At 34.7% G+C, this 27,500-nt stretch overlaps 2 protein-coding genes across 5 annotated transcripts; one reads left to right on the top strand and one right to left on the bottom strand.

The window, feature by feature from the left end:
- Positions 1 to 59: 59 nt before the first annotated feature.
- On the top strand, positions 60 to 17,912 carry LOC117113155 (nucleosome assembly protein 1-like 1). Of its 3 annotated transcripts, none has more exons than XM_033256437.1 (14): positions 60 to 153; positions 4,930 to 4,970; positions 7,147 to 7,259; positions 7,944 to 8,028; positions 8,434 to 8,575; positions 9,293 to 9,394; positions 9,831 to 9,873; positions 10,315 to 10,457; positions 12,166 to 12,305; positions 12,993 to 13,161; positions 13,750 to 13,863; positions 14,257 to 14,280; positions 14,432 to 14,479; positions 15,441 to 17,912. In XM_033256437.1, exons 2-14 carry the CDS (start codon positions 4,954 to 4,956, stop codon positions 15,471 to 15,473), a joined length of 1,173 nt encoding a protein of 390 aa, XP_033112328.1. In that variant the 5' UTR covers positions 60 to 153; positions 4,930 to 4,953; the 3' UTR covers positions 15,474 to 17,912. The 3 variants fall into 3 exon arrangements, with proteins under 3 accessions (XP_033112328.1, XP_033112314.1, XP_033112324.1); XM_033256423.1 differs by having other exon boundaries at positions 9,293 to 9,418; XM_033256433.1 differs by lacking the exon at positions 60 to 153 and adding an exon at positions 320 to 459 and having other exon boundaries at positions 9,293 to 9,418.
- LOC117113144 (NAD-dependent protein deacetylase sirtuin-3-like) lies at positions 15,733 to 27,318 on the bottom strand. 2 transcript variants are annotated; one of them, XM_033256408.1, is made up of 9 exons: positions 27,207 to 27,318; positions 26,789 to 26,919; positions 25,497 to 25,698; positions 24,982 to 25,119; positions 24,165 to 24,397; positions 22,324 to 22,424; positions 21,542 to 21,703; positions 20,658 to 20,870; positions 15,733 to 20,077 (listed from the first exon to the last, which is right to left on the bottom strand). In XM_033256408.1, exons 2-9 carry the CDS (start codon positions 26,883 to 26,885, stop codon positions 19,733 to 19,735), a joined length of 1,491 nt encoding a protein of 496 aa, XP_033112299.1. In that variant the 5' UTR covers positions 26,886 to 26,919; positions 27,207 to 27,318; the 3' UTR covers positions 15,733 to 19,732. The 2 variants fall into 2 exon arrangements, with proteins under 2 accessions (XP_033112299.1, XP_033112291.1); XM_033256400.1 differs by having other exon boundaries at positions 26,789 to 27,312.
- Between the last annotated feature and the right edge of the window lie 182 nt (positions 27,319 to 27,500).

Genomic DNA, 27,500 nt, shown 5'->3' with positions numbered 1-27,500 from the left:
ATCAAGCATGCGATTTCGCGCCACTCGTCCGATTCATCGAGCCATCTAATTGGTCATAGGGTTGTCGTGACGCAACCATGCGTCATTCTCTGGCCAATCATTCTCTGTCTTCGTTCCCCGCCATATTGCAGCGTGGTGTGTGTTGGACGAAATGTAAGTACTGATTAAAATGAAAACGTAATCGTGGATAAAATACGATAAACACTTGATTGAACATTATGGTCCATGGGTGTTATTCATGTAATTTATATTTAAGGATTCATGTAACTTAAATGAGTTGAAACCCACAAATTTGTTTCCTTAGGAATAAATTAGTTTTGTTGTTCGCGGCATCCGGTAGGGCTCAGCTCAAATATACCGCAGTACATTTTAGATAGCCTAGCTACCTAGCTCTCTTGGTCTAGGCTAGGCCTATACAAAGCAGGCAAGAGAATACACGTAGAAAAGGCGTCTAAAGAGGTATGATTGTGTCGCATTTAAATCCTATGCAGTATGCTTAGGTATGTTTTGAAGAAGGACCCGTTTATACTGCGCTGCCACAGAGCTACTACGGCCTAGCTCTCTAGGCTAGGCCTAGGCTAAGTAAGCCTTTTAACTTTTAAGGCTAGGCTAGCGCTTATGTTTTTTTTGCAGCAGGCGGCCTAGCCTAAGCTGTAGGCCTTCTCATCTGTGCTACTGTAGCGTGGAATGTCATGTGCAACAAGTTTATCACTATCGGGGCCTAGACATCTTGAGGATAATATAACTATGCCTATAATGCGCCGTGGCTAGAGATACGGTACCGTATCGGAACTTCCGATTGCTAAAGGTGACGTCATTCAGTGCACTGCTGCTGCAAGAGTAATGAGTGTGTGTTTTAGCAACAATCGAAGATTCGTTCGTTCGCGGGTGTAAAAATATTCAAAAATAATAATTGCTGGCTGTGAGCCTGCTTTCCTGCCGAGTTGTTGTTATACTATTATGCAACACCTTTACTGCACAATATCCAAGACTGACTGTATACAATAACATTGTGTTAGCTTTCGTATGACTCGAGAAAGGATTGTGTAATCACAGACCCCATACAGTATATGGTCTGAGTATGATTAATTTTATATTTTCTCCTGATAGCATTTGACCTGACCTTATCGCATCATTAAAAAGGGTTAGTGTAATTCCTTGCATGTCATTTTCATATTTTCATACATCGTTATAGGCATACCTATTTTTTTTTATTGTAATCACACATGTAGATATGAATGTGACTTGGGGCATGTTTCTGCTGAATAACGCCAAAAACGTGTGTTATTTTTAAACGGTTAAATTCCTTCGCGACATGAGATACAGAGTTCAGTAATAATACTTCAAATGCTACTTCATCAACTTCCTCTGCATTCAGCAAATGATTTCACAAGTCTTAATAAACAATCATATTACACCGGTGGCGGTATTTTATTGGATGATGCAGTTTACCATAGTAAACGGAAGACAAGATACGGTACCATATTCTTAGCCACAGCGTATTATTATTATTATTATTATTATTATTATGTAATTCTTAATTAAAAAAAGAAAAGAGGTTTTCCTTCAATGTTTTTCTTGGCAGTATTGTAAAAGCTTTTCCTCGTTTAGTGCTTGAAACAGCGTCTAATAATAAGTTCTTTAATGTATTTTTAATTTTTCAACGTCCATCACTTTTAATTTAAGACTTGATGTTATTCAGACTTGTTCATAATGATAATTTTACATATTATTTTGTTTGAATGTTTGCTTAGCGAAGTATCTGTAGTAATAATTTTATATAATGATTTTAATAAGATTAAACTTTTGGAATAAATATTGCATGCATTTTTCTACAAATTACAAAAGTAATAATAATTCTAAGCAATTGTCAATCATAATTTTCATATGGAATGTTTCTTTTTTTTTTATAAATTTAATTAACAATGCATTAAGTTTGTGTACTACCAAAAATACTAGAAACACAAGGTAGATTTCACAGAAAAATACTGTTCCACCGAAATGCATGGTGGGAATACAAACAATGGGTGCCGCGTACGACTGGATATCAAAAACTTCTACTGAACTTACATAAACTGTAACAGTGACTACATAACCTCCTTTTGCGGAGGCAGAAATCATTGTCATCCATAAGATACTACAAGTAGGCATAAATAAACCAATAGAATAAAATTAACACTACACTGCCAGTTGAATGTAATTTCAGAGTTTTTCAGGCAATAAAATTATCTTGAATCTTGAGAATTGTCTCGAGAATCGTATGACAGGATTCTGATTAGTTATAAAGTTTCCATCATTAGTGGAAAGAGAAGGGTGCCGCGTGCGTCTGGATTTACTTAGTAACCGAAGGGCGGCATATACGTCTGGACCAAGTATAATTAACTTGCATTAATAAAAAGGGAAGGGCGCAGTGTACGTCTAAACCAATTTCATCTTCTTCATGAAAAATGAGTTCTCATTATTTTTTATTTAATTAATTATTTATTATTATTATTGTTATTATTGTTAATCAGCTCTCATGTGAGAACAATTTATTTGAAAATATACTTTTAAATTTGTGGGTGTGTCTCTTTTGAGTCGTGTTTCTAGTACGACCAAGTTCCCCTTCATTTGTCAAGTACAGCAATCATGATTATTAATTATTGTTGTTGTTGTTAGTAGTTGTTGTTAATCACCTCTCACAATTTGTGAGTAAGTCTGGTATAATTTATTCTTCAAGAGATATATACAGTAGGCCTCCTTATGTCTCCTATTACGTATCCTGTTTTGTGTGTGTTTTACCAGCTCATCAATCCAACCCTTATGTGTATTATAGCAAACACATGGAGTTGGATAGCTTGCCTTCCAATCCCTACAGTAGGTCCTGGTTTCATTTCTTGTCACGGTGAAAAGTTTTTTTTTTCTCATTACCAAAATCAACTCCACTTCCTAAGCCTTATAATAAAACTTGGTCTATGTCACAGATGGGCAAATTGGGCCTGAGCCACATATGGCCCAACAGTGATTTTGTTGCGGCCAAGAAAATGAGTTAAAAATCCACCAAACATTTTTGACTAGAAAACACCGTTTTTTTAACAGCCCGAGAATAAAGTGGTATAAAAGCAGTGCATGGAGGTTTTTGAAATTGCACTGTAAACATTAAAGTTTGGGTGCAGCTTTTGGTGTTAAATCAAATATTCACTTTGGCTCTCTAATAGATTTTTATGCCCACCCCTGGTCTATGTAGAACACATTGTTGTGTGTGTATGTTAGTCTTGTGGGGGTTGAATTTGGGGGTTGGCATTTCAGAGAGTGATTACATTCACTGTTTGGCTTCTTGGCCCTTGTGTCTATAAACCTGAATAAAGTATAAAAACATGGGTTATATAAATATGGCCCAACAAGGTGATGAATTGTATATACTACAGTATGATAATATTCAACCTTGATTGAAGCAGCTCTCACTAAGTCAACCCATTTGCTTGTACATGTGTTGCGTAGCAAACATCATACATGGGTTGAATTTATGCCCCAAAAACGTGATCAAATGTATAAACTATAATAATATTCAGCATCGTGAATTAAGAACGTGACTAGACCTTATAGTGACTGACAAAGTTCATACAGGCTCATGACCTCCTGCTCTCCTGCACATTTACAAAATTACATTTAACACATTTACAAAATTACATGATCATCAGTCATCAGTATTCTCTTCTTTATTAATATCTATTTGTATATCAAAGAATCATATATATACAGGTATATATATATATATATATATAAATATATGTATATATAAATATATATATAATTGTATTGTCCATTGTAATGTACCCTAGAATAATATACTTGATGAATGATTAAGTAGTGTAGGCCTATAATTATAGCAATTCTTCTCCCTTTTCCCATCTTCCCAATGTTTTGTATTTAAATAATCTTTTAATCCTAAAAAAAATCTGGTTAGTTTTTGCTATTCAATAGAAATTTAACATAAACTTTTCTTAATTTGTTTCTGTAATATTGTAGCAGGCCTACATTGTTAAAGTCTATCAATTTTTTTTTTTGTGTATCTTACATAATTCGGCCTGATGTTACCATCAATGTTAATGAGAGGCGGCCACACAATATTTATTTTAATTAATTAGCCATGAAATACTCGCACCTAGGGCTGAAACATAGCGTGAGCCACTTCACAACCTTCAACTGTGCAAACTGGTGTAACTAAGCATGTCCGGCCGAGAATGGTCAGCGTGTGTTTCAAACCCTTGACGACGAGTTTCACAACCTGAATGGAAATTGCTGCGCCAAACCACCTTCCCCTTTTGCTATAGGGTCCAAGCTTTAATGGATTTTTTTCCGAACGCTTACCTCGAATTTCATTTATCATTTATATTGAATAATAATAATAATGTTGGTCTTATATAGCGCTTCATGCATAAAGCCTCTAAATGCTTCACATTACTACCCCAGTCATTGTATCAAACACGTATGGAACACATGCTCAGCTCCCTGGGGAGAATTCCATGCTTACCGTGCCTCAAATTTAGGCCACCAATATTTTTAGTGGGTCATTGGAAAAAGAATATCCAACTCCGTGCTAATCATCCTCACCCAGCCTTTTTGATAACCTTTATTTAGAATTTTATGTAACTGAACCTTTGGACAATTTACACTTTAATTTATGTGCTTTATATTTAGATGTATATATGTGAAGAACAATCAAAGACAAGGTTTTTATAAGTGTTTTCCTTTGATGTCTCTGTTGACATTATTGATGTCAACAGAGACGATCATTAATATTCATCAATTTTTTATGCTGTCAGCAAACTTGATTGTTATTAATTTTGTTGCCATGCAGACTGCCACCAAAAAAAACCCCCAAAAAACCGCACTGGCATAATACCATTTTAATTTTACATTGTTTTTTTTTTATATTATTCATTTCAGAAATTTACATAGCAAGACATCATTATGGCAGAAAACAATCAGTAAGTAAATTCTATTTTATTATTTAGGGAAGATTAGATTTATGCTCTTGAAGATCATTTTTTTCAATTTACCATATCAAAATCCTATCACGTGTTTGTTTGTGGTGAATTTTGTTTTTAATTATGATGTACAGGTTTACAGAAGCAACATAATGTATTTTAATTCGTTCCTTTCATTTTTTTTTTCATTTATTTAAAAATAAACTATAAAAAATATACAAAAAGAAAAACACCCTAAAAGTAAAATAAATCCTGCAAAAGCGGGCACTTGTTTTCATGAAATAATAGTTGCAGGTGTGGATGGGATAGAGGATTTACCTGTAAAGGGCCACAAGTATAATTTAAATCAACACTTGTCATTCTCTTCCTAGTCTTGAACTATTCCTCTAGCAGACTAAGACTCTTGGTACAATAGATTTTTTTTTTCAATGTAAGAAAAGTACATGCAAATGAAACGTAGGTGGCACTCAACATAGAATGGATTTTTTTAAAATTATAGTTACATAGAGCTTATGCTGATGAGAACAACGATGATGATAATAATAATGATAATAATAATAAAACAATACTATTTATATTATGCCTCATGGATCACAGATCTCTCTGGGCGTTTTACATAAGTCTTAAACTATGGTGGAAAACTATCCCCCCCACCAGTCACCAACAACTCTGTATTTCTGAGTCTACATGTTGGGCAAGGTTATCATTTACTGTATCATTATAATGCTAATAATATACTGTACATTGATATTTTTTTTCAAATACAGTACATACAATTATATACTGTAACCTCTGTTTGGATTTGAGCCAAAATTACTAGAATTCCATAAATGTGCTAGAATAACTGAGCTAGAAGCCGCAACTACATAATTATGCACTCGCAGCCTTTGTTTCAAATCGTAATAGGAGAAATCAGTTATCTTTTTATGACATAAATGTCATTGAGATTTAAAGTAATAAATCATAACTATTAAAAAAAAATCATTTACAGTGAGTGACTCACCATTTACAGTTATATTCGTGGAAACAAAGTTTCAGGGTTTTTTTGTATTTGAATTTGGAAACCTGGGATATAAAAGCTGCCATCTTAACCACCCAGCTAAAGTTGCCCTAAAAAAAAAGTCAAATATAAAATTAGTGTCGGAGCAAATAATTTAAAATTGAGGCCTATGAAGGGACTTTAACAGATAGAGAGTGTAGACCACCTCAGTGTCTAAGGCACGAAAATTTATGATTATGGCAAATGGTACTTTTTGGCCTAAATTTGATTAATATTCTCCTCTTTTTCTCCATTTTTTTAAATAATTTTAAAAATTTAAGAGGGCCCCGGGCCGACTCGGCCCCACTCTGAGTCGGCCACTGACAAGCAATGTTGAATGAATGAAATTGTTTACTGAAAAATTGCTATAAAATAGCTACTAATGTGATGATATCCTTTTGTAATGATTGGCATGATAATTTATTCAGGAATGCTATGTATTACTCACTGTTCTGACCAACAAACAAGGTTTGTCATGTTGTAATAAAACTGAAATAATTAATTTTTATTTGGCATTTCAATGGAGTTAAATTGATAAATATTAGCCATTGCTAATAGATGATTTAACCTCCGTTAACACTCTGCCCGCCAAACACAGATCTCTGTGTTTGGTAACGCAAAGCTTGACTGCCAATCACGGAGATGTCAGTGTTTCAGGTTTTTTAACGGAATCCGATAGATGGGGTAATTAACTGACATGTACTAACTATTTAAACACTACATTCAGTCTGGACCGTAAGTATTTCACTATTTGTTTGTTTACTTTAGCGTAGAACTGTATTGCTTTACTTTCACAAAATCGCAATTATCTCAGCTTCGTTGTGCTAAATTGCGTAAATCTCCAAAAGTGAGTCATTTTAATGTTACTGTTTAAATGGGTCAGAGATTGTGATTAAAATAAAGTGTTTGGTACCATTGTAAAGCTATAATGTTTGTAGTCCTTGTAGTATTCACTACATGTCAGTCTGATCACATACGCACTCTCAACGAGCTTCGAAATGTGTTAAAATTTGCTAAAAAAAATCTGGAGGTGCCTGATATATTTTTTTCAAACCCCTGGCAGTCAGAGTATTAAAAAGGGTTCAAATAAAATTTCAAGTCTTGCTTACTAATGGGGTATGATTTTCTTTCTTATAGGTCCGCAGATGCTATTTCCAACATGGAAGCAGGACCAGCCGGAGATTCCATGGAAGATGTGGAAGATGAAGAAGTAGGTGTGCAAGAGCGTGTCATAGATGACAAAGTCAACTGTAAGTGTGTTAGCTTTTATATTTTTTATCCTACCATAGAGATATGGTAATACTAGAACGCTATGTTCTGAATACGCAGAGCTGTGTGTGTACTCAACAAGATGGCTGCCATAGATTGAGTCAATCAAAATATGCCTAAGCTTCATTTTTAAATGGCGCCCTCAATTTACACTTAAAAGTTTTGAGTACAGCTTAGTTACCCGTATGTTGAAGCTCGAGCATTGTGGTAATACGGTGTAGCGTACACAGTTTTTGATTTTCAATCCTCCGTACTGTATTTTTTAATTAGATACTCCACTTGGCCTCTATTTTCTAGTCTAGTTTATAATTAATAATAATGATTAATAAAAATATTTATGGTTGTAATATGTATGCCAGCCCTGAAGGTGGTACTTTCCTACGGTGGCCATCTTGTTAGGTACACATACACAACACTGCATTGTTTGTCGCCTAGTCAGCATTCTAGGTGTTTAAAAGCTTTATGGATTCTTTGTACACATAGTTGCAAGTGTATTTTTTACCCATATGTAGCAAGGGGTTTCCTAGCCGCAGAGCACATTATAGGGTTTTTAATTAATTTTCGTGGGGTGCAGCAAAATCCTCCCAACAAAAAGGAATCACCTAAACAGCTCAGCTTTTCTTAATTGTACTATAGTTGTTTTACTTAAACTGTTTGTTTTTCAGTGGTATTACAGAATCCACAAGTCCTAGCATCACTACAACACCAATTAGACAGCCTTGTTGGTCAGCAGAGTGGCTATATTGAAAGGTAAGTTGTAGTTGGCAAGTTGGTTTAATGGATTTATTGCTGACCAAGCAGAAATTTATTTTACAGCTACTAAACTTTAGGTTGTGTCCACACTATCAAATTCGCTTTGACATAAGTCTGTTGTATGCCCAAATATAGTCATGTTGTGGCTATATATGGTCATGATGTGATGTCATCATGACCATATTTAGGCATGTCACATGTTTTTGTCAAATAATAAAATTTCATGGTTTGGACAGGAATTTAGAAATAGGTTGGTGTAAATGTCAGGTGTGTTTAAATGTAAGTGTATGCGTCTTCAAAAACTAGACAAGAAAATGGTTCTTGTTGTGATTTTAAATTAAAAGCTAATAGCATAAATGTATCTATTTATCTTTCATCTTGTTTGCTCAATTATCATTTTAGTTTACCAAAAGTTGTGAAGCGTCGTATCAAAGCCTTGAAGAAGCTACAGCTAAATCACACAAAGTTAGAAGCTAAATTTTATGAGGAAGTTCATCAATTAGAGTGCAAATATGCTAAACTTTATGAAGGTCTCTATGAAAAGGTAAGTTACTGCATGATTACATTGATGATATATTACTGTTCTTGAGGACGGACTTTGGTGTCTGGCACATGTCAGTAGTGTTTTAGAATGAGTTTACTTCCCAACATATTATTATTATTATTATTATTATTATTATTCTTATTTGATAGGATTTATATAGCACACATATCCAGAAAACTGCTCAAAGAAATTTTTTGCATGGTCATTGGATACAAAATTAATCATACACAACATGCAACTTTCTCTGCTCATCGAGGGGTATCCTAGCTATGCGTGTAATCTGTATCATTCACCTCCTACCAGGTACCCATTTATACTCCTGGAAGAAGAGAGGTAAATGCAGATAAAGTCTGGTGCCCAATGGTACAAGCAGTGTGATGAGCATTAGTCTTAAACCCCTGATCTTCCGATTGAAAGCCCAAATGTCTTACGCGCTGCGTCACACGCTTCCACAAATACAAATGCTAGGCACTTGATAAAAAATGGTTTGCTGTACTGTTTTTTTATGCGTTGTACAAAAATATGTCCAGCTTACGGTGTTTTAGTTATGAGAAATAAAATACCAGGACCATTGGATTTAAAAGCAAGTATTTTAAGCACAAGGTTACAGCTTGAGACTAGAGATGATATCAATGAAGAATAATTAGACTTATTAATTTTTAATGCAACCAACCAAATGGTCTTTTTTCCGACCAAATTATTTTGTTTTTCCAACAGAGGAAAGATGTAGTTACAGCACAAATTGAGCCCACAGACTCGGACTGCGAGTGGGAGAGTAGCGAGGACGAAGAGGAGGAGGAAGAGGACAACAAGCTTGCTGTAAGTGAGCCCCAAGGGTCTGTTGTAAGTGGAATATAGGGTTTGTTTGTTTGATTCAACCTCTACACAGAAAATTAACATTGGCACTGACATTCTTAGGAACCATTGTTAGTGGGTAATAACATTTTAGTTGATTTTTATATAGTGGTGTTGGAGATGTATTGTATTGTCTTTTCTGAAGTAGTGTTGTAGAATGTACTATAATCTGTTATCTTTTGATATATGTCTATTGTACCCATGCATATGCCCATCCCTTGCTCTGAATGACGTACCTTGATCTCATACCATTCTAGGGGATGTAACTAGTTTTTACAATGAATTATTTTTAAGGAAGCCTAGAAGAGATTGTGGTTATTTGATGTTATAGATATTAGTTTTACATTTGAGAATCTACAAGATAATTACTAATCATTTGTTTTATTTATTTTTTATTAAGAATGAGCTGAAAGAAAAAGCACAATTAGAAGACAAAGAGGAAGGTTAGTTGACAATAATTAATTGATAATAATAATTAAGTATCTATAAAAGGTGATTCGAAAATATGTTTAGGGAGACAGCTGAAAATAAAGATGATCTGTGGCCATAGTATTTTGAGTACTCGTGGAACAATTAGTAGATTAAGGTCAAAAGGGGAGGGGGAGGCTATGGGGGAATATTTAGGAAGGAGATCAAGTGGGCTGTTGGAGTCGCAGTGCTTTAAATGTTAGTAAAATGATTTTATGCTTTATTTGCGAGTTAATGAGAAGCCACGGCAAATTATGAATAACGGGAGATATACTTGCCCTTCTCATACAATACTCGCCAACACAATTCAAAATATTATTTAGTGTTCTCTACCAAAGCAACCCCATGGCTAGCAATGGTTTCCATAGCTTTGTTTTTCGTGAATGCTGAGAAAAGAAAATTGAACTTTCTTACAGAGAATCCACCAGGCATACCAGAATTTTGGTTAACGATATTAAAGAATGTCGACCTGTTGGCGGATATGGTGCAGGAGCATGATGAACCAATCCTGAAGAATCTCCGAGATGTCAAGGTCAAATACTGTGAGAATCCCACTATGGTATGTATTGCATTATTTAATGCCGTGTTGTGGTAACATGCATGGTGTGAACAAAAATATGTAAATTTTGTACTTAGAGTTGAACTCGCCCAAGTCGAATCCACAATGGCACTGACAAATTTATTTGACTTGCAGATCGTTAATTATTGGAAAACACAACAATTTGGCATGTAAAATAAGATCGACTTATACCCCATTCAGACGAGCATCGCATTGCGATCGGTTGTAGCAATTGCGACACCCAATCGCAAAGTAAAATTGTGTGTGAAAGCTCACCAATAGTAGTCGATATGTAATAGATATCGCAATTGTTACCCGTTGCGATTGGGTGCTACAATCTTTATTTTTCACAGGCACTGTTTGGCTGAGGTCAGGCAACATAGGCCTAGACACCGGAGGCCTAGACCCTAGAATGTAAAGTTTGTTTGTGTTGGTCTGAATGCGTTCGTTGATTGCGATCGAGAGTAATCAGTTTTGGATTACCACCGATTACATTGCAACCGATCGCAAGAGAGTATAGTCTGAATAGTGTATTAGAAATTATTCTAGCTAGGCAAAGTCGAATTAGTCAAGTTTAACTGTATTAATTATTGGCAGTGGCTAGGAATTCACTACTATACGCTATCTCAGTAATGGTGGGTGTCCTTAGCTGTTATCCAAACCTGACCTTCTTTAACGTTACTGAGATAGCGTACAGTACCCTACCTCTTGACACATCTTTATTTGAGAAGATGTTTAGAATTGCTTACACCTTCATACTTCTAATCATGCTCTTAAAATTGAACAACTCAAATACATTTTCCTCTGATTGGTTGTGAGGACAAATAAAAGAAAATGAGTTTCTCTCCTTCATGTTTGTGCTTTCTTCTTTTATTTGGCTATTAATAAGACAAAGCACCCATGATATACAGCTGTGTTTGTGTAATCAATTGAGTAATTTAGTAAAAACCGCCACCTTATTTTTAGTTAAATGAGGAAAAACATGCGGAATATTCAGATCATCATTGTAATTAATTGATTTTGATATTTGACTGTTATTTTAAAAACACAGTTTTGCAGTTTATGTACAGTAAAACGTCTAATTTACAAACGTTGATTTTATGAATGGTCTTTGCCCCTGATGACGTCATCATCGACCAATAATTACCGTAAAAATAGTCCGGTTGCGCACGTTTTACAAAGTAATAATGTATACTTTTCTTAATAAAATTAAGTTTGTTGTATTTATTTATTAATAGTTCAATCTTTTCTTCTATTTCTGGTATATTAATCACTACATTAATGTAATAAACCTAACCAGAACAACGAACTACCAACGTGTCGTCGGATTGGGCGCACATGTTACGATGATGAACGAGAGTGCTGAGGTCAGCAACTTTTGGCGACCTAACAACTAGAAAAAACACGATAGAAAGGGCCATAAAACATACAGATTTTTGAATAAGAGTTAAAATAATATTTTGTTAAGTGGAAGAATGCCAGCGGTTAAAATAATTTGGTTTTTATCAAAGGTAAATTCAGCTAGGCTCTAACACGGTAAACCACGCTGCTGCACTGTCAGTTTACGAATTTTTCAATTTACAAACACCCCTTAGTACCAAGGGGTACGTAAAATGGACGTTTTACTGTATATCATTTAAAAACTACAGCATTGCATATTTATTGGCCTAATGTAGTTGATTTTTTTTTAATTTCTTACTCCTGCTAGGGTTTTACGTTAGAATTCTACTTTGATGAAAATGAATATTTCACGAATCAAGTGCTTAAGAAACACTACACAATGAAATGTGAACCGGATGAATCAGACCCATTTAGCTATGAAGGACCAGAAATATTCAGTTCAGTTGGGTAAGTAACTAAGTAAATTGGAGGTGTTATAAGTGTCTAGTCACACATAGAAATTCAGCAGAACAAATATGTTCAGTTAAGAGTATTTGCAGTCTACCTGGTAACCATTATGTTCGTGGGAGGGGGGGACATGTACTGTATGTTGAGTACCTTGACTAAGTACACATGAAACAGCATGGTATTCATACCTTTGACCTTGTGTTTGAGGGCTGAAATCACACCTGTTGTGTGCTGACAACTTATTTACTTAATTTCGCTGTATTGTCAACGAAATGCACAATAATTTATTTCAATTTTATTGTCAAAAAACATTTATAAACAATAAAATTGTCAACATATTGTGGCACGAAGGCCAAATTGTATGCATCAAAAAGTTTATAACCACATTTTGACAGTAATTATGTTGTAGTTCCACATTTATAGTGAAATTAATGGCCTTTATTTAAGTATATATATGTATCCATTTTACACCAAAAAAGTGAATGCCTCCCTCGAATAAATGCCTCCTTCGAATGAAGGCCCCTTCAAAAACACTCAAGTTGCATTTATTAGAATCAAAGGTAATACTAATTAGAAATATATTTTGAAATCAAAACAAAAAGATAGATTTAAAACCAACAAGTCTCTACTACCATTTTTTCTGCAGAACTGCTCTTTTCTTCATGATAGCTTTTTGTTATTTTATAGGTGTTCTATTGATTGGAAGAAGGGCAAGAACGTAACTGTGAGACTGGTGAAAAAGAAACAAAAACACAAGGGTAAAGGAACAACCAGGGTAGTAACCAAAACTGAGCAAAATGATTCATTTTTCAATTTCTTCAACCCACCAGCTGTTCCAGAAGAGGGCGCTGAAGTGGTGTGTACAACTTTTCGTTTTAATGAAGGTTTTTTTTAAAAACTGCCGAATAGAAATAGTGCTGTACATACACTCTACATGAAATTCAAGCTAATAATATTGAAAACTAAAAACATGCTTGGTTTATACAGTAGTTTAGGTGATAAGCACATTGTTGCAACAGTTTAACATTAAACATATTTTCTTGATACAATCCAGCTTATAGAAAACTAATGAATATATAAAAGTACAATAGAAACTACATATTATTGTAAAAAAAAGTTGATGACATGAACTAGGCTAATCCTTGTATATAAACAAAAATTTTCATTTTCTTTATTCTTATTATTAATTTGTTTTTGTATTAAACTCAAGAATAAAGTGAAACTAAATAATTGCTGGTTTCTGTACTAGCATTATATTGAGGGTCATTGTTTCACTTTTGTAATGAGAATTCTTATGTTTATCATTCAATATGCATATATCTAGTTATCTATTTATTAGGAAAACATCAGTAATTTTGATACAATTTCTCAAATGGAAGGAATTATACTGGGGTTGGTAGGTCAGAAAGCAAAAGCTGAATTGTTGGTGTTTTTATCATTTCAGGATGAAGAGACAGAATCACTTTTGAGTGCAGATTTTGAGATCGGGCATTTTTTTAAGGAGCGTGTTGTTCCCCGAGCGGTACTGTATTTCACAGGGGAGGCCATAGAGGATGATGTAAGACAATCCTTTTTATACCTACCCCAAACACTATAAATTACTGTGAACACACACACAGTTTATGAATTGATAGACCAATGGTTAAAATTAGCTGCATCTAGTATTATATAATTTAATTATATGATGTGTTACCTTGGAATAGGCAACTAAATAATAACATCCATTACAAATATTTTTTGTTTATATTATACATTCTTTATCAGTTTGGATGTATTGTAAGTGTAATTGTCAGTGTAATTGTGTGTTTTACTTTTTTAAAGAGGGCTCCTGAATATCAGCTATCTTCTTGGCTTAGCTAGAAGGGTCATCCTCTTTCAATATGGTTTAAATAATAAAATTAAAAAAAATTGTCAGTCTGATATTTAATGCCTTTTGTTCTTTTTTTTCCAGTTTGAGGAAGAAGGCGAGGATGATGTAAAGTATTTTTTTTTTTATTTAAAAATAAACTTACGTAATGCCATTTGGATTTGTAACATTCAATATATGTGGTGCTTTGTGTAAACTAATTAGAAATTATACGCAATACTGCTAAAATTTTAAATATAAATGTGCATTTTCATTATAGGATAACGAGGAGGAGGAAGACGAAGATGGAGACTATGATCCAGCTAAGGTGAGTAGACACTTAAGCCAGGCACACACCAGGCCTACTTCCCTAATAAGTAAATCCCTCTTTGTCACCATAGTGACTAGAATTAATCCGTCTCAACTAACATCAACTGACCTCCAACTAGTTGCCAGCATCACTCATGTTGACTTTCGCTGGCAATTGCGCAACTGCAAGCAACTCAGTTGCCCAGATCGCTTAATTCGCTTCAGACTAAATGTACAAGTAGTTGTCTTGCAACACTACTATAATTTGATGCGATGTTAGCATGTGCTGCATGTTGCGCTTAATAGACTAGAGTTATTCGGTTTCAATCATTCAATCGTTTGTCAGTTACTTTGAATTGCTGCAAAATAGAATGTGGGTGACTGAGAACAACTAGTTACCAGAGGGCTCATGTAGCCTCGAACTGCGCAACTCGCATTTGCTTGTAAGTTGCCAACCATCAGGTGATGTCTATTAAGTCGAGTCAAAAAAGGTGACATAAGCTAAGCTTTAGATACTCAACACATAACTGAAACTTATGGTTTAGTCGCAGATTTGAGTAGGTTACATAGCCACTTTCACATAGAGCTAAGTTACTGCAATATTGCGGAAATATTTCCAACAATACCTTATAAAAAGAAAGTCAAAACTAACTGCAGCTGCACTGTTAGGGCTGTGCTAACAAAAGCAGGTCACATTTCCGCAACATTACTTCTTACTTAAGAGCAATTTTTTAGAAAATTTAAACAATAAAGCATGCAGTCTGTGGTGAATAAAAAATTAAACCAATGGCTCACAGCATGCATGATCCATTCCTTCAGGAAGACATAAAATTTCGGCAATATTATTACAGCAATATTTGGTTAGTATAAATGGTCAATATCAGAAAGTGTGCTGGTATTATTATTGCCAGAACCTTTGACTGAAAATGGCTTTGCTGTTTCATATTATAATTTAAACTTGTGGTCTTACTTTATTCCAGGATACTAAACCCTCAGAATGCAAACAACAATAGATGACTTTCAACCTGTTCCATTGCACATGCAGTGCAGCGAAGATGTTGCCTTGATCTCTGTGTTTTTAACTTGCACAAACCTTACCCCACCTATTATCAACTAGCGAAGTTATAAACAATTATTCTATCTGCAGTAGTGTTTCGGAAGTACATACTTGTAAAAAGTCTTGAGAAACATCATGAAACTGTTCGTTAAAGGTATTGTGTTGGAATTGTTGTGGATAAGTTTTTTTTTTTTATTTAGTTTTTTTTTCGTTTATTTTGTCGTTGAGCTTAACATATTCACACAAAGAAGTTTATAATGAGCACTCCTTTTAAACAGGTTATAAGAGATGTGTATTTGTCATTGTTTCCTTATGAAAAATAGTAAAAAAAAAAGTCTGCAGTAGTTGTTCTGGTCTTCTACTATCACTCTCATTCTTGTGGATGTAACTTAAATATATGATAATGATTGTCATTAAAATGAACTAATTTAGCCTTGAATACCAATTTTGATTCTTGGGTATTCAGTGTATATAGCTCTGTATTTTGTACAAGAAAACATTGAGAATCTACCGCCCTCATATTTACAGTTAGTCCGGCCAATCAGACAGTTGTTTAGTTTTGAGTGATGCTATAATTTTTGAACCAAATTACAAGGCCAATTACACTTCAATTAATGCTTATTAAATACTTAAAATATAAATGTATTTTCTATGTTGATTTCAAAGTGATATCAGGATAATATAAATATTTTGTAATAGATGCCTCCCTAAGGAGCACGGTGAGAGTGTTTTTTTGCACTGGTTTTCTCGTTTCCAAAACTCATAAATATACAACGTTATCTCTCTTAATTCACACAAGCTCTGGTCATCTCATCAATATGACAATAATGAGAAATACAATTCAATTTCTACTGGCATTCAGATACACCACAAACTATTTGTGTTGTATTAGTTTGACATTTAGCGTACATGTACTATACAGTATATTCAAAATTGCCAGTTTTAAATTCTGGTGGAGATGGATCGTTTACCAGTGCTGCTCCATAATCTTCAATACATTTTTCTTATTTTATTCCATGCACTAATTTGATGATAGTGCATGGTTTTTTTCACCATTATACATTCACTAAAGCCATCAATGTTTTAATGGCATGTTATTTACTTTTTTTCATTGACAAATGAAAATTGCATAGAGTAAATTCGGTAAATGTGGCATTCATAGAGCAAAGAAAACTATCGAAACATGCAAAATGTGATTTAATCTCATTGATAAAGGGAAATTTAAGAAATTTCTAGATTTCATAGAGGCTAAACAGACTAATAGACTGAAAAATATTTTGACTGGGAGTATTTTAGATCTACTTAGAGGCACAATGAATGACCCTGGATATGGCATTGGTAGAGGATATGGGGCAGGGGAGGAGGATAGGCCAAGATGAAATTTTTCCTCAGTTTTACATCATTTGATTGGCTTAAACTGTAAAACAATTAGTATAGCAGCTTGCATTAAGCTACAGTAACAGGAAATTTTGTACTGGGCATCAGAAAATTTCTTAGGCTCTATTGGCTTTATTTGCACAAATTAGTGCATAGAAACCTGCTATACAAATTGCTTGATATTGTATCACTGTATTATTTGGGGCAAACCATTTATAATTCAAACTAATGTTTTACTTTTTCTTATTGCAATATCTTTCTACAAAGTTCCATATTTAATTGTTACCGATAGCTTCCGAGGTCACTTATACTAATATGTAATTATTGAAATTATTACAGCTAAAAGTAATTTTGTTGGCATTGTTGATGCTTCCTAGTTGACCAGTAGGGCAGTTACATATATGCAAATGATGCAACAACAGAACTGGACAGGAAATGAACGAAAACAATGCTGAATGACTTTATGCATTGAGTTTGAAAATGAGTCCGAGATAATACCCTATTCAGGCTAGACTACATTTGTGATACGATGCAGCAAGTGCTTTAAATGATCGCACAAAATCACAATCGTGTGTGAAAGCTCACCAATAGTAATTGAGATCACGGTTTGTTGTCTGTTTTCAATAAATTCTACTGACAATGATTGGCTGAGGTCAGTCAAACCATTGTAAAGTTTTTTGTCTGAATTTGCCTTAAAATTATGGCATTGAATGAGAGTATTCAAATTTGGATTACCACCAATTACATCGCAAGTCTAGTCTGTCCGAGTAAGGGTATATGTGTTTTGTGAGCATTACTAATATAGTTTAAAATGTGTAGATGTTGTGTGACCTTCCTTAATGTTTTTGAAGGTACTTGCTTTGAATTCAGATATTGACGAGAAATTTGGCAACCTGTCTGTACTCTGTATGAATAACTTGCTTTATCTATCCGATGTCTAGTAACAAAAACCACTGTCATTTATAAAATATGTTACTGATATTGTTTGTCAAATAGTACATTAAAAGATGAAATGGTATTTTGGATTTTGTAATTTGTTGTCTGAGACATGGATTGAAAACAAATCTTGTTTGGTTGACTGTTAATTTCACTGCCAGTAAATTTAAAGGCAAAAGAAATAAAATTAACATGGTTGCAAGGTGGCAAAAACAGACGTGCGTGGCCTTGTAGGTACAGTAATTGCAGAATCAAGATGAAGGCGACAACGAAAGTAAAACCATTGACTTCGAGCTATCTCTAATATTATTATACAGTATTGTACAATACTTAAATTGTTTCAACACCAATTAACAGATGTAAAAATAATACTTTTTTATAATCTCGGCTGAGTAGATGGGCGGCAAAAGTATTTTGGTGTATTGGTCATGCAGGAGATTCCACTTAGAGATGTATTTGGCACTTCTCGATGCCCGGAAAATAGCACTCGCAAACTTAAAAAAATTATTGTTAAAGTATAATATTAAATTGTGAAAAAGCATTTTGTTTTAGTTCATCGCACCTGGGATTTTTTATTTTTTTTTAAATATAAAAACATATCAAATAACATATTTATCTTGGCAAAATATAGGTCAGGTGGCCACTAGGGGCAGATTGCTAAAATCGGTCTTAACGCTTAGCTGGCTTTAATCGTGGCGACACTAATGGTCTATGATTATAGACCATTGCTATACCTTGGTCTAACCAGTTAGCCATCTTAAATCCTACTCGGAGGAGGCTCAGAACAGTCTTAAATCATTTTAATCATGGCGTTACAGGTACTAGACCTAGATCGTCAAAGACTAAGAATCGAACCCCGTAAAAAAACCAGTTTATTTGCGTTCATTTCGATAAATATGCATGTTTTCAGCAAGCGTTACAGCACCCTAAATTTTATGTTACCAGGGAGTTTTTTTTTGCGTTTCAATACTCAAAGCGGTCTAAGCAAAGACCGTTTCATAGCAATGGTCTTTTCAGAGTGACTTTAGTAAGACCGTGATAAAGCCAGCTTCATTCGAGGTGAAGACTGTTTTATAGCAATCCGCCCCTGGCCTTCTGGACCGCTTCCTCCACCCATGATAAAACTGAGCTGCTCATATAGAAAACAAAATCTCGTATGAAATTTTTAATAATTTACAGACATTTAACAAAGTTTGCTTTGAATGGCGTTATTTGAATGTCCGATAATATAGGCAAAACATTTTATGTTTTCTGTTTAAATATACAAAATAATAAGCAGTTATTATTAATAACCTCATATTGCAGTACTGTATGTCTTATATAAATTTAGGCAAAGGTTAATTCCTTGAGAAAGAACCACTGCACCAGGAGAATAAATTATGCTATATGGAATATATACACGTAAATTTAACTTGCACCCCTATCATATAAATTAAATTATATTATATGATAAGTTATATTATATGGCACTTTCTAGCATGAACTTTTGCCTACCTTAAGACTGGCATGAAACCCCACTCTTATCATTCAACATCAAAACTCCACCATTACAGTTTCTACCATAAATATTTCTACTGTACTTCAACAGATCAGATTTAAATATCTTATATAATGTATCAGTTTTGGCCAAGAAAATATTTTCTCGCTTTAATTTTGAATGGAAAGCTAAACTGTATATACAACAGTAGTACAGTACTGTAATTTAAATACAATTCTCTTGCTCAACACAGACAGTAATAGCGACCATTTCAAAAAAATGTCAAGTAGTCAAAAAATAACCTCAAACCTTATTTTGTCAGCTAGCGCCCCCTTACCTAATCATCGATCCCCCACTTCACCTTTGCACCCTCTCGATTTGAAGACCTTTAGATAAGCCACTGACTACAGTAAACAATTAAAAAATCAGCCATCGCCACTAGAACTATTTTTTTCGGAAATGCTTGATTCTTCGCTACTAGAGCTACCTTTGTTTTGGCAAGAACATAACTCTTTTCCAACAAATTGGGGCATGCATACATTACCTGCCCCTCTCAGTTGGCTCTTGCCACGAACGTTCAAAGCAGCATCGGACATAATGTGTCGTATACTTGTGTGTATACTTCGTGTGCTTGTGTGCGATAATCTTCCTGAAGACTTTGTATCCGAGATCGCACCTTTTGGCGGCTTAGGCCTAGTACCATTATTTGAATTTTCATTACACTTCAACTTTTCCATGGAAGTAGTTTTATCCTTTTCAGAATGCTTCTCCTAAAAGACAATACCGGTATAATAGTCATAAAAACATTTATTAAAAATCGCTAAACATGGTATAAAAAAAAAAGGCTCGACTTAGAGGAAAGAATGCAAATTAGTTCAAGCCTATTCTCTCCTGGCCAATGTATATCTCTGATTATCATTTAATTCAGAAATGTCACGCTCAAAATCGCGTATCGCGTATACAATAATGAAAAGAATATAATGAATCCAATGTTATTAATAATTTGAATATTTATAGATTGTAATAATTCATGTAATATATTTAATTAGTGTAATGAAAAGGAATTAATGAATTTAATGTTTAATAATTTTTAATAGTTATAATTTTAATGATTTTTATTGTGATTTATTTAAGTGTTTGCCTGTCTCTGATGCTTTGTTTTAACCACTACTGCTTTTAGTGTCTTTTATCCCTTTTAATGTTATTGTATCCGTTTGGTTGTCCTCCACTTTTCCCCTTTTGATGTTCAACTTCAATTTGTTCTGTATTTGATTCAAATTGCAATAAATTATTATCGTATCGTATGTACGTATAGTATATAACCACTATTCTTTTATGTTGATTACATACCAGTTTCTTTTCACATTCAAGTATAAGATCCTCCATAGATTCCTTCCATCCGAGAACTTGAGCAAACTTACGAACACCTTCAACCATATCGCCTTCATTTGACACATCATTGAATCGCTTCTTAGACGCAAACGGCTCAACGACTTCTCTGTTGATGAGTAACCGCGGTATGTTGCTTCTCACCGAATCCACAATACCAGCAAACGGTTGAACCTAGTGTGGAATGACCATATATGTTATACTTTAAAATTAAAAATGAATTTGTTCAAAGAAAACAGTATAAGATATGAAAGGGTATAAAAAAGTATGAATGTAGTTGAAGAGGAAAAAAACTGATCATAAAAGAAGACTATAATTATGGAGCTTGGAATTTCTATCATATCACTCCCTCCGAAAGTTTGCGGTCTACATTGGCTGCCTAACAAGCAAACTTATCCTCACAAAGCTTACTTGTTGCCTGCATTATTAAAGGCTGTTTTACACTAGGCGAATTTATGCGTCAGTTCATACGCACTCACATTTCTATCGGAGTTTTTAGCTTCTGCGAAATCAGTTCGAACTGTTTCTACTTTTTGCAAAAAACAAAAAAATTTGCAACCAATCAGAGCTCAGGAAGGAAACAGACGTTTTAAATTCACGCAAATAAATTTGTCTAGTGGGAAATAGCCTTTATCGGATATACAGTACGCCCTCTGCGTTCATCCTTTCAAACAATCCTCTCTGTTTCTCCGTACCCCACCAATACCTATGGTTAAAACCCCGCCTTACGATTATGAGCCTGAACCTCAAACTTCTGTACCAACAATTCCCATAATCATTGCAGTTATTTCATCATCATCAACTATTTTTCAATCAAGATATTAAAAAATTTCTTTTTTATTTACCTGCAATGATGTTCCCATGACGATCAATAGATCACATTGTGGGAAGTCTTTCAGGTAGTAGAAAAACTGTTTAGGAAGGTCCTCTCCGAAAAATACAATATCTGGCTTGACTATGCCAGAACAGGATTTACACTTTGGTATATTACCAGAAAGAATAGTAGCCTTAAAATAAAAAAATAAAAAAACAGTCAATAAAGAAATGATGAGATGCTAAAGCAAAGATTATGATAGTAATTTTATTAAGCCTATTTCAATAAGCATTAAAGGTTTTGTTTTATTCTTTTTCCTGTTCTAATTAACAGTTGAAAGCAAATAGCTGAAGATATTCAATTTGTTTTTACTTTTCAATTTTATGTTTGTTTACAGTAGTAGTGTACTGTGTATTTAAAAGAGCATCTCTGTAATCCAAAGTAATTGTCTTCTAAGTACCAACTGTAGTCCTTTTAGGAGCAGTTGCGGTTTTGACGTCTAGTGATAACAGAAAAAAAAATTCACATCAACACCTCAACATTTATATCCCATCCATATTTACATCTACTTCTCTATTGTTACTGTGAGTTTTGAACAAACAATTGGGAAAATAAACATTCCTGATGATGACATGAATAATGTTGAAACACTGAATCCCAGTATTGGAGGAGTATGTATTCCTAACTGAGATTATTCAGTGGACATTTCGGTCTAAATAATCAGCTTCACTAAACTGGGCGTTTATTTAAAGCGGGTTGTGTATTCGATTAAATGTGGTAACTATTGATAGTGACAATTTTTTTCCTCCTCACCTTGATGTTATCACTATTAGTCTTCATTCCACACCTGACACATGATGCCGTTGAAAATGTGCCATGTGCCTCCACAAGCTTAACAGGAGGAATGCCAGCCACTGAGGGTAGAAATGATACGTACAAAAATAAATCAACAATAGACCTTTCAGGAGTGTCAATCAAACCTAAGAACTGACCAATCAGAACAGGGCAACACTGTTGTTTTCTGGGACCTTAGCAACAGTATCTAAGGGGTGGGGCTTAATGGTTAAGCTCTGTTCACACCAACAAATTTTATGAAACAAATTTGTGTGATGTGCCCATACATGGTCATGATGATGTCATATCAAATCCAAATAATGCGAACACCACATTTACTTGTCACATACAATGTGATAGTTTCGACGGAGCTTCAAGTTTGTTACTTGACATCTAAGAATGTTTGCCCTAGGGCAGATAAGACAAGACATATGTGAGGTCTCACTACAAAATGAGTCTCATCGTCAGAAAATCAAAAAATGAGTTTATATTACATTTTGGTAGATCACATTATAAGCTTTAATTTGGTCTTTGAATGGCTTCCCTAGGATAAATAGATCCAGAGATGTGAGCATTTAAAGTTTAGGTGTACGAGAACCAGGTTTTGAGAAAATCGGCCTCAAAGATAAACTAGCCTGTACAAATAATAGGACTAGAATTACAGAATAAGCGAAAAGAACACTATTTTAGTGGGTGCACCCACCGCCACAATAAAATGGAAATTAAAAAATAAATCTCCAAAATATAAGATATGGAATCTCCAAATATAAGTTATGTATATTTCTTCTTAATTATATAAATTTAAAGCAATTAACCATCCCATTACTACACTGTTTGCATTCACCCATAAAATTTCATTTTTATTTTCTCCTCCATCTGGATGTTTTTGGCTGGTAAAACTATTTCCTAAATAAAAAATTTGTTTACGCCCTCCTTGAAAAAAAAAAAAATTCGCAAAACAAGGTAAAAGTCTCTGCTTATTTCTTCAGCATTCTTTTTCATCATTTTACTCTACATGTGTTTGCTTCCCATGGTTTTTATGTGCATCTTGGATCTTGATAATAAACTCGCTGCTCAATCAAGTATCTTGATTGTTGTACAATTTTCATTTAGGCCTTACTAGCCCTACCTAGCAGCCTACCTAGGGCTAGGCCTAGTCCAAGCAGGAAGTTGTTAATTAGGGATTAATATATTGACAGCAACCTTGTTTGGAGGAGCAGTAAAAAAAAGTAAAAGTAAATTGGAACAGTATAGAAAACAGATGACTAGTACAACGACTGACATCCTTCCACAAAATACTTAATGGAAGAATGGACACCAACCCAGAAATATATATCAAACATAAAACTAAAAGGCCCAGTCTCAATATGATTTCACCAACGATGTGTCTCATTTCGTGGTGAGACCTCATATATTTTATACCTTGTTTAGCAAACCCACCACCCGCCAATAATGATGATTTTGAATACAAATTTATTTTGGCCAATTAGTGCACCCACCGCCACAATAAAATGGAAATTAAAAAATAAATCTCCAAAATATAAGATATGGAATCTCCAAATATAAGTTATGTATATTTCTTCTTAATTATATAAATTTAAAGCAATTAACTATCCCATTACTACACTGTTTACATACAACTATAACATTTTATTTTCATTTCTCCTCCATATGGATGTTTTTGGCACAACTATTTGCTAAATGAAAAACAAAATTTTATATTTTTTTTTTCACGCCCTCCTCTGGCGATCTTTAACAAAATAAGTTCGCAAAACAAGGTATAAAAAGGGCTTGTCTATAAGAAAACAAAATGTACATACGTCGTTCAAGTCCATCGATATTCTGTGTATACATTCTTAGAAGCAGTCCTTTCTCGTGCAACATCCTTACAAAGTAGTGCACGTAGTTAGGCTTGAAATTTCCCGGGTACAGCTCGCGGGCCAGCGTAAAGAATGGACGTGGATCATTATGGAAATAGTCGATATCAAAGATAGCCTCAGGGTAGGGGATCTGGTACTGCTGAAGATTATCATATAGACCAGTGCCAGGGGTTCTGAAAATAATAAAAATAGTAGTTATAAATTATTTCATGCATTTGTCAACAGCAACTACAAAAGTACAAATCACTAGAGACAAAATGGCCATGTAGCTCGCATGGACCATAACAGGTGGGCTAAAAAACTAACAGTATGGAAACAAAATAAAAAGAGGAAGACCTAACAAGAAATGGGGTGATCTTTTCTAGGAGGAGCTTGGAGTAAACTGGCCAAATCTGGCAAAGGATACTTCAGAACGGAGTTTGAGGAGGCCAACAGGCTGATGGTGATGAGGATGATGATGATGAAAATGACATACAAGAAGGAAAACAAAGTGTTAAGTTACATCGAAAGCATGGTTTCCACAGAATCGCTACAAAGTCACTACAGCGTTTTCACTGCAATCCTTGCACTGCGTACCTGTCCCCGACTCAATTAGGAACACTACCTGATTCAACTGACCAATCAGCGTCGCCAAAGGATTCGGCGATAGCGTGTAGCGATTTTTATACACACCATAAATATAGGCTAAAATTTATTTCTGTCAAACATTTTTATCATATAAAAAAACTATATTTTTAAGAGCATATAATTTACTTACCTGAAATCTAGTATACCACTAGGTGTGCTTATGCCTGCACCAGCCATTACTACAATGTTCTTACTACGTTTATTTAGAATCCACCTTGCCACATCTTCCAAAGTTTTACATGTATATTTAGCAGATGATGAACTAGATCTGTACAGACGAAAAACATTAATAATATCAGCAATAAGGCCTCTGTGAGGGCTAATGTTGCAGCCATTTTGGTAAAATATTACACTATTTGTAATGATGTATAATAGAAATAAGGAAACAAATGAAATGGATCCCAGGACTTTTCTTTAAAGAGAGCTCAATATGTTGGCCTATTCTTAATTCTGATTTCTATCAGCCAAACTTTCTATATTAAACAAATTCTCACTTCCTTGAGTTTTTCGCATCCTGAGCTCTGATTGATTGCACTTTTTTCGCTTCCCAAAAAAGTAGTAAAAGTTTGAAGTACCGATATCAATGTGAATGTGCATGTGCATGAACAGACGCTTTTGATTCTCCCAGTGGAAAACAGACTTTACCTTGTTGATGTGCTTTTTTCTCGTAAACTTAATTTCTCAAAAGATTTTTCTAGACTCGTACTTGATTTTTTTGGACCGGCCTTTTGACGTGTATTTCTCTTCGGGTTAACGTTATTACTGCTGCTTGAAGATGCTGAACTGTGAATACCACCGGCGGAGATGTCGGTTGCCAGACCTGCCTTCGGCCTCTCAACTGCACTTTCTGTTTTGGAAACACAAAAAATGAATTTGTTAAATAAGATAGTAGTCACCAGCGAATGGATTAGGTAGTTTTCGCCGCACGAGTTAACCTTAACGTTAACGGATGACGTCATAATTAATTCATCTTGCGTTGCGGAGTACGTCAATTTCAGGATTTTACAAACTCGACATACGTTAGTTACGGGTTTGCGCCTGCGTATTTTGATTTGTTTACAAAAAGGGGCGGAGCTATCGCATTGCAACGTTAAAGTTAAGGTTAACGTCGTCCGGCGAAAACTACCTAAGAGGAATTCAACAGAAACACAGAAGGGCTAGTGCTACTCACTGTAGTCTGGCCAAACCAATGATGATATCGAATTACTGTATTACATTTCCAATTAACATGGCTGTTAAACAGAATGATCTGATATGATAGAGCATATGCAGAACAAGGTTGTGATTCACATAGAAAAAAAAAAGGCAAAACGAAATGCAGAATTTTTGTCTACACCATCAGAAATATTATGACTTAAAAATTGTGTTATTATGTTAAAATATGTTTTTTTCTTTAATTTGCCATTTTGTACTTGGTGTTCATATTACGGTTTTGTTTTGCCGTTCTGGTTATTATTGTTTTGGTTTTTGTTTTTGTTTTTTTGTTTTAATATATCAAAAAACAATACCGTACTAAGAGAAATACCGAATTTTTAGTATTCATTTTTTGCTGTATTTGTATATAGTAGGAAGCGTATGATCGACAACAAAACGTATATAAAAACCGTCTGATAAAAGAGTAAATGGTACTAGAATGCAACAAACTTGGAAAAAAACCTATAAATACCGTAATATTAATTGAAATTTAGTTTAGTTATAATAGTAATCATTTTATTTGCTTTTAAGTAGCCTATGTTGTTACTTATTAGAAAGTCAACAAAACATAAATATAAAAAAAGTATGAAAAACCGATTGACGAACTTACAATGATAATTAGGCCTTGTTATATTAAATTTGGCGTTTCGCAACTCCACTGGTGCTCCATATTTTTGTCGAAATGAAGCGCGACCGAAACGATCTGTATTTCATGAGTAGATCATTTCATGTAACTAACTTGCCTTTTTGGGATTTACTTCCCCTGGATGACTTCTTCTTCATTGAATTCCCGACATTTCTTTTCATAGTTGATGACAGTGTAGCAAACAACCTCACCATGCTCAAAATGATTCTTCACTGCTTCAACTTCTTACTTGACGGACATGATAAAATATAAAAATATTACGTTAGGTCTAGGCACTTAGACTAGAGAGAGGCCCTACCCTAGGCCTAGTGCAGATGGGAACCGTAGTAGTAGGCGGCTAGGCCTAGGCTAGTCCGACCCTGCCTGCCGCCAGCACAGGCCTTCCCTTGGATCGAGCGTGGGACCGAGGGTTGGCAGCTTAGCTTAGCTAGGCCTAGCTAGGCTAGGTAAGTTTGCCTAGTTTGTTTGACAACCTATGTCAGTTCTGGATAAGCAAGGAGCCAAGAAAACCTTACAGTCGAGCTATCCCCTTCTCAGTAGGGCAGCAACAGAAAGGCAATCAACTAGTCAAAAAGCAGAACGTCCTTTGTTGTCGGTAGCCCGAGCCGTAGTGGTAGTGGCTATCGGCACTGCCGCAGTGCCAAAAAAAGCTGCTGTTTCCTATCGGCACTGCCGCAGTGGCAAAAAGCTGCCGTTTTCTATCGGCACTGCCGCAGTGCCAAAAAGTTGCTGTTTTCTATCGGCACTGCCACAGTGCGAAAAGCTGCTGTTAATTAATCGAATCGATGTTTTTATCGATAGATGACATT

This window comes from Anneissia japonica, unplaced genomic scaffold (assembly GCF_011630105.1).
Source record: "Anneissia japonica isolate Jap-2015-1 unplaced genomic scaffold, ASM1163010v1 scaffold288155_len217153_cov186, whole genome shotgun sequence".
NCBI lineage: Eukaryota > Metazoa > Echinodermata > Crinoidea > Comatulida > Comatulidae > Anneissia > Anneissia japonica.
The sequence above is the reverse complement of the archived record's forward strand: the minus strand, read 5'-3'. Positions and strand labels throughout refer to the sequence as shown.

Coding starts and splice junctions, on each gene's coding strand:
- LOC117113144 (XM_033256408.1), bottom strand. CDS start 26,885: ATGGTGAGGTTGTTTGCTACACTGTCATCAACTATGAAAAGAAATGTC. Junction 24,398..24,981: donor AGTGGTATACTAGATTTCAG/GTAAGTAAATTA, acceptor TATTATTTTCAG/AACCCCTGGCACTGGTCTAT. Junction 22,425..24,164: donor TATCGATGGACTTGAACGAC/GTATGTACATTT, acceptor TTCTACCCTCAG/TGGCTGGCATTCCTCCTGTT.
- LOC117113155 (XM_033256423.1), top strand. Junction 8,029..8,433: donor CAGAGTGGCTATATTGAAAG/GTAAGTTGTAGT, acceptor TTATCATTTTAG/TTTACCAAAAGTTGTGAAGC. Junction 13,864..14,256: donor GGGAGGCCATAGAGGATGAT/GTAAGACAATCC, acceptor TTTTTTTTCCAG/TTTGAGGAAGAAGGCGAGGA.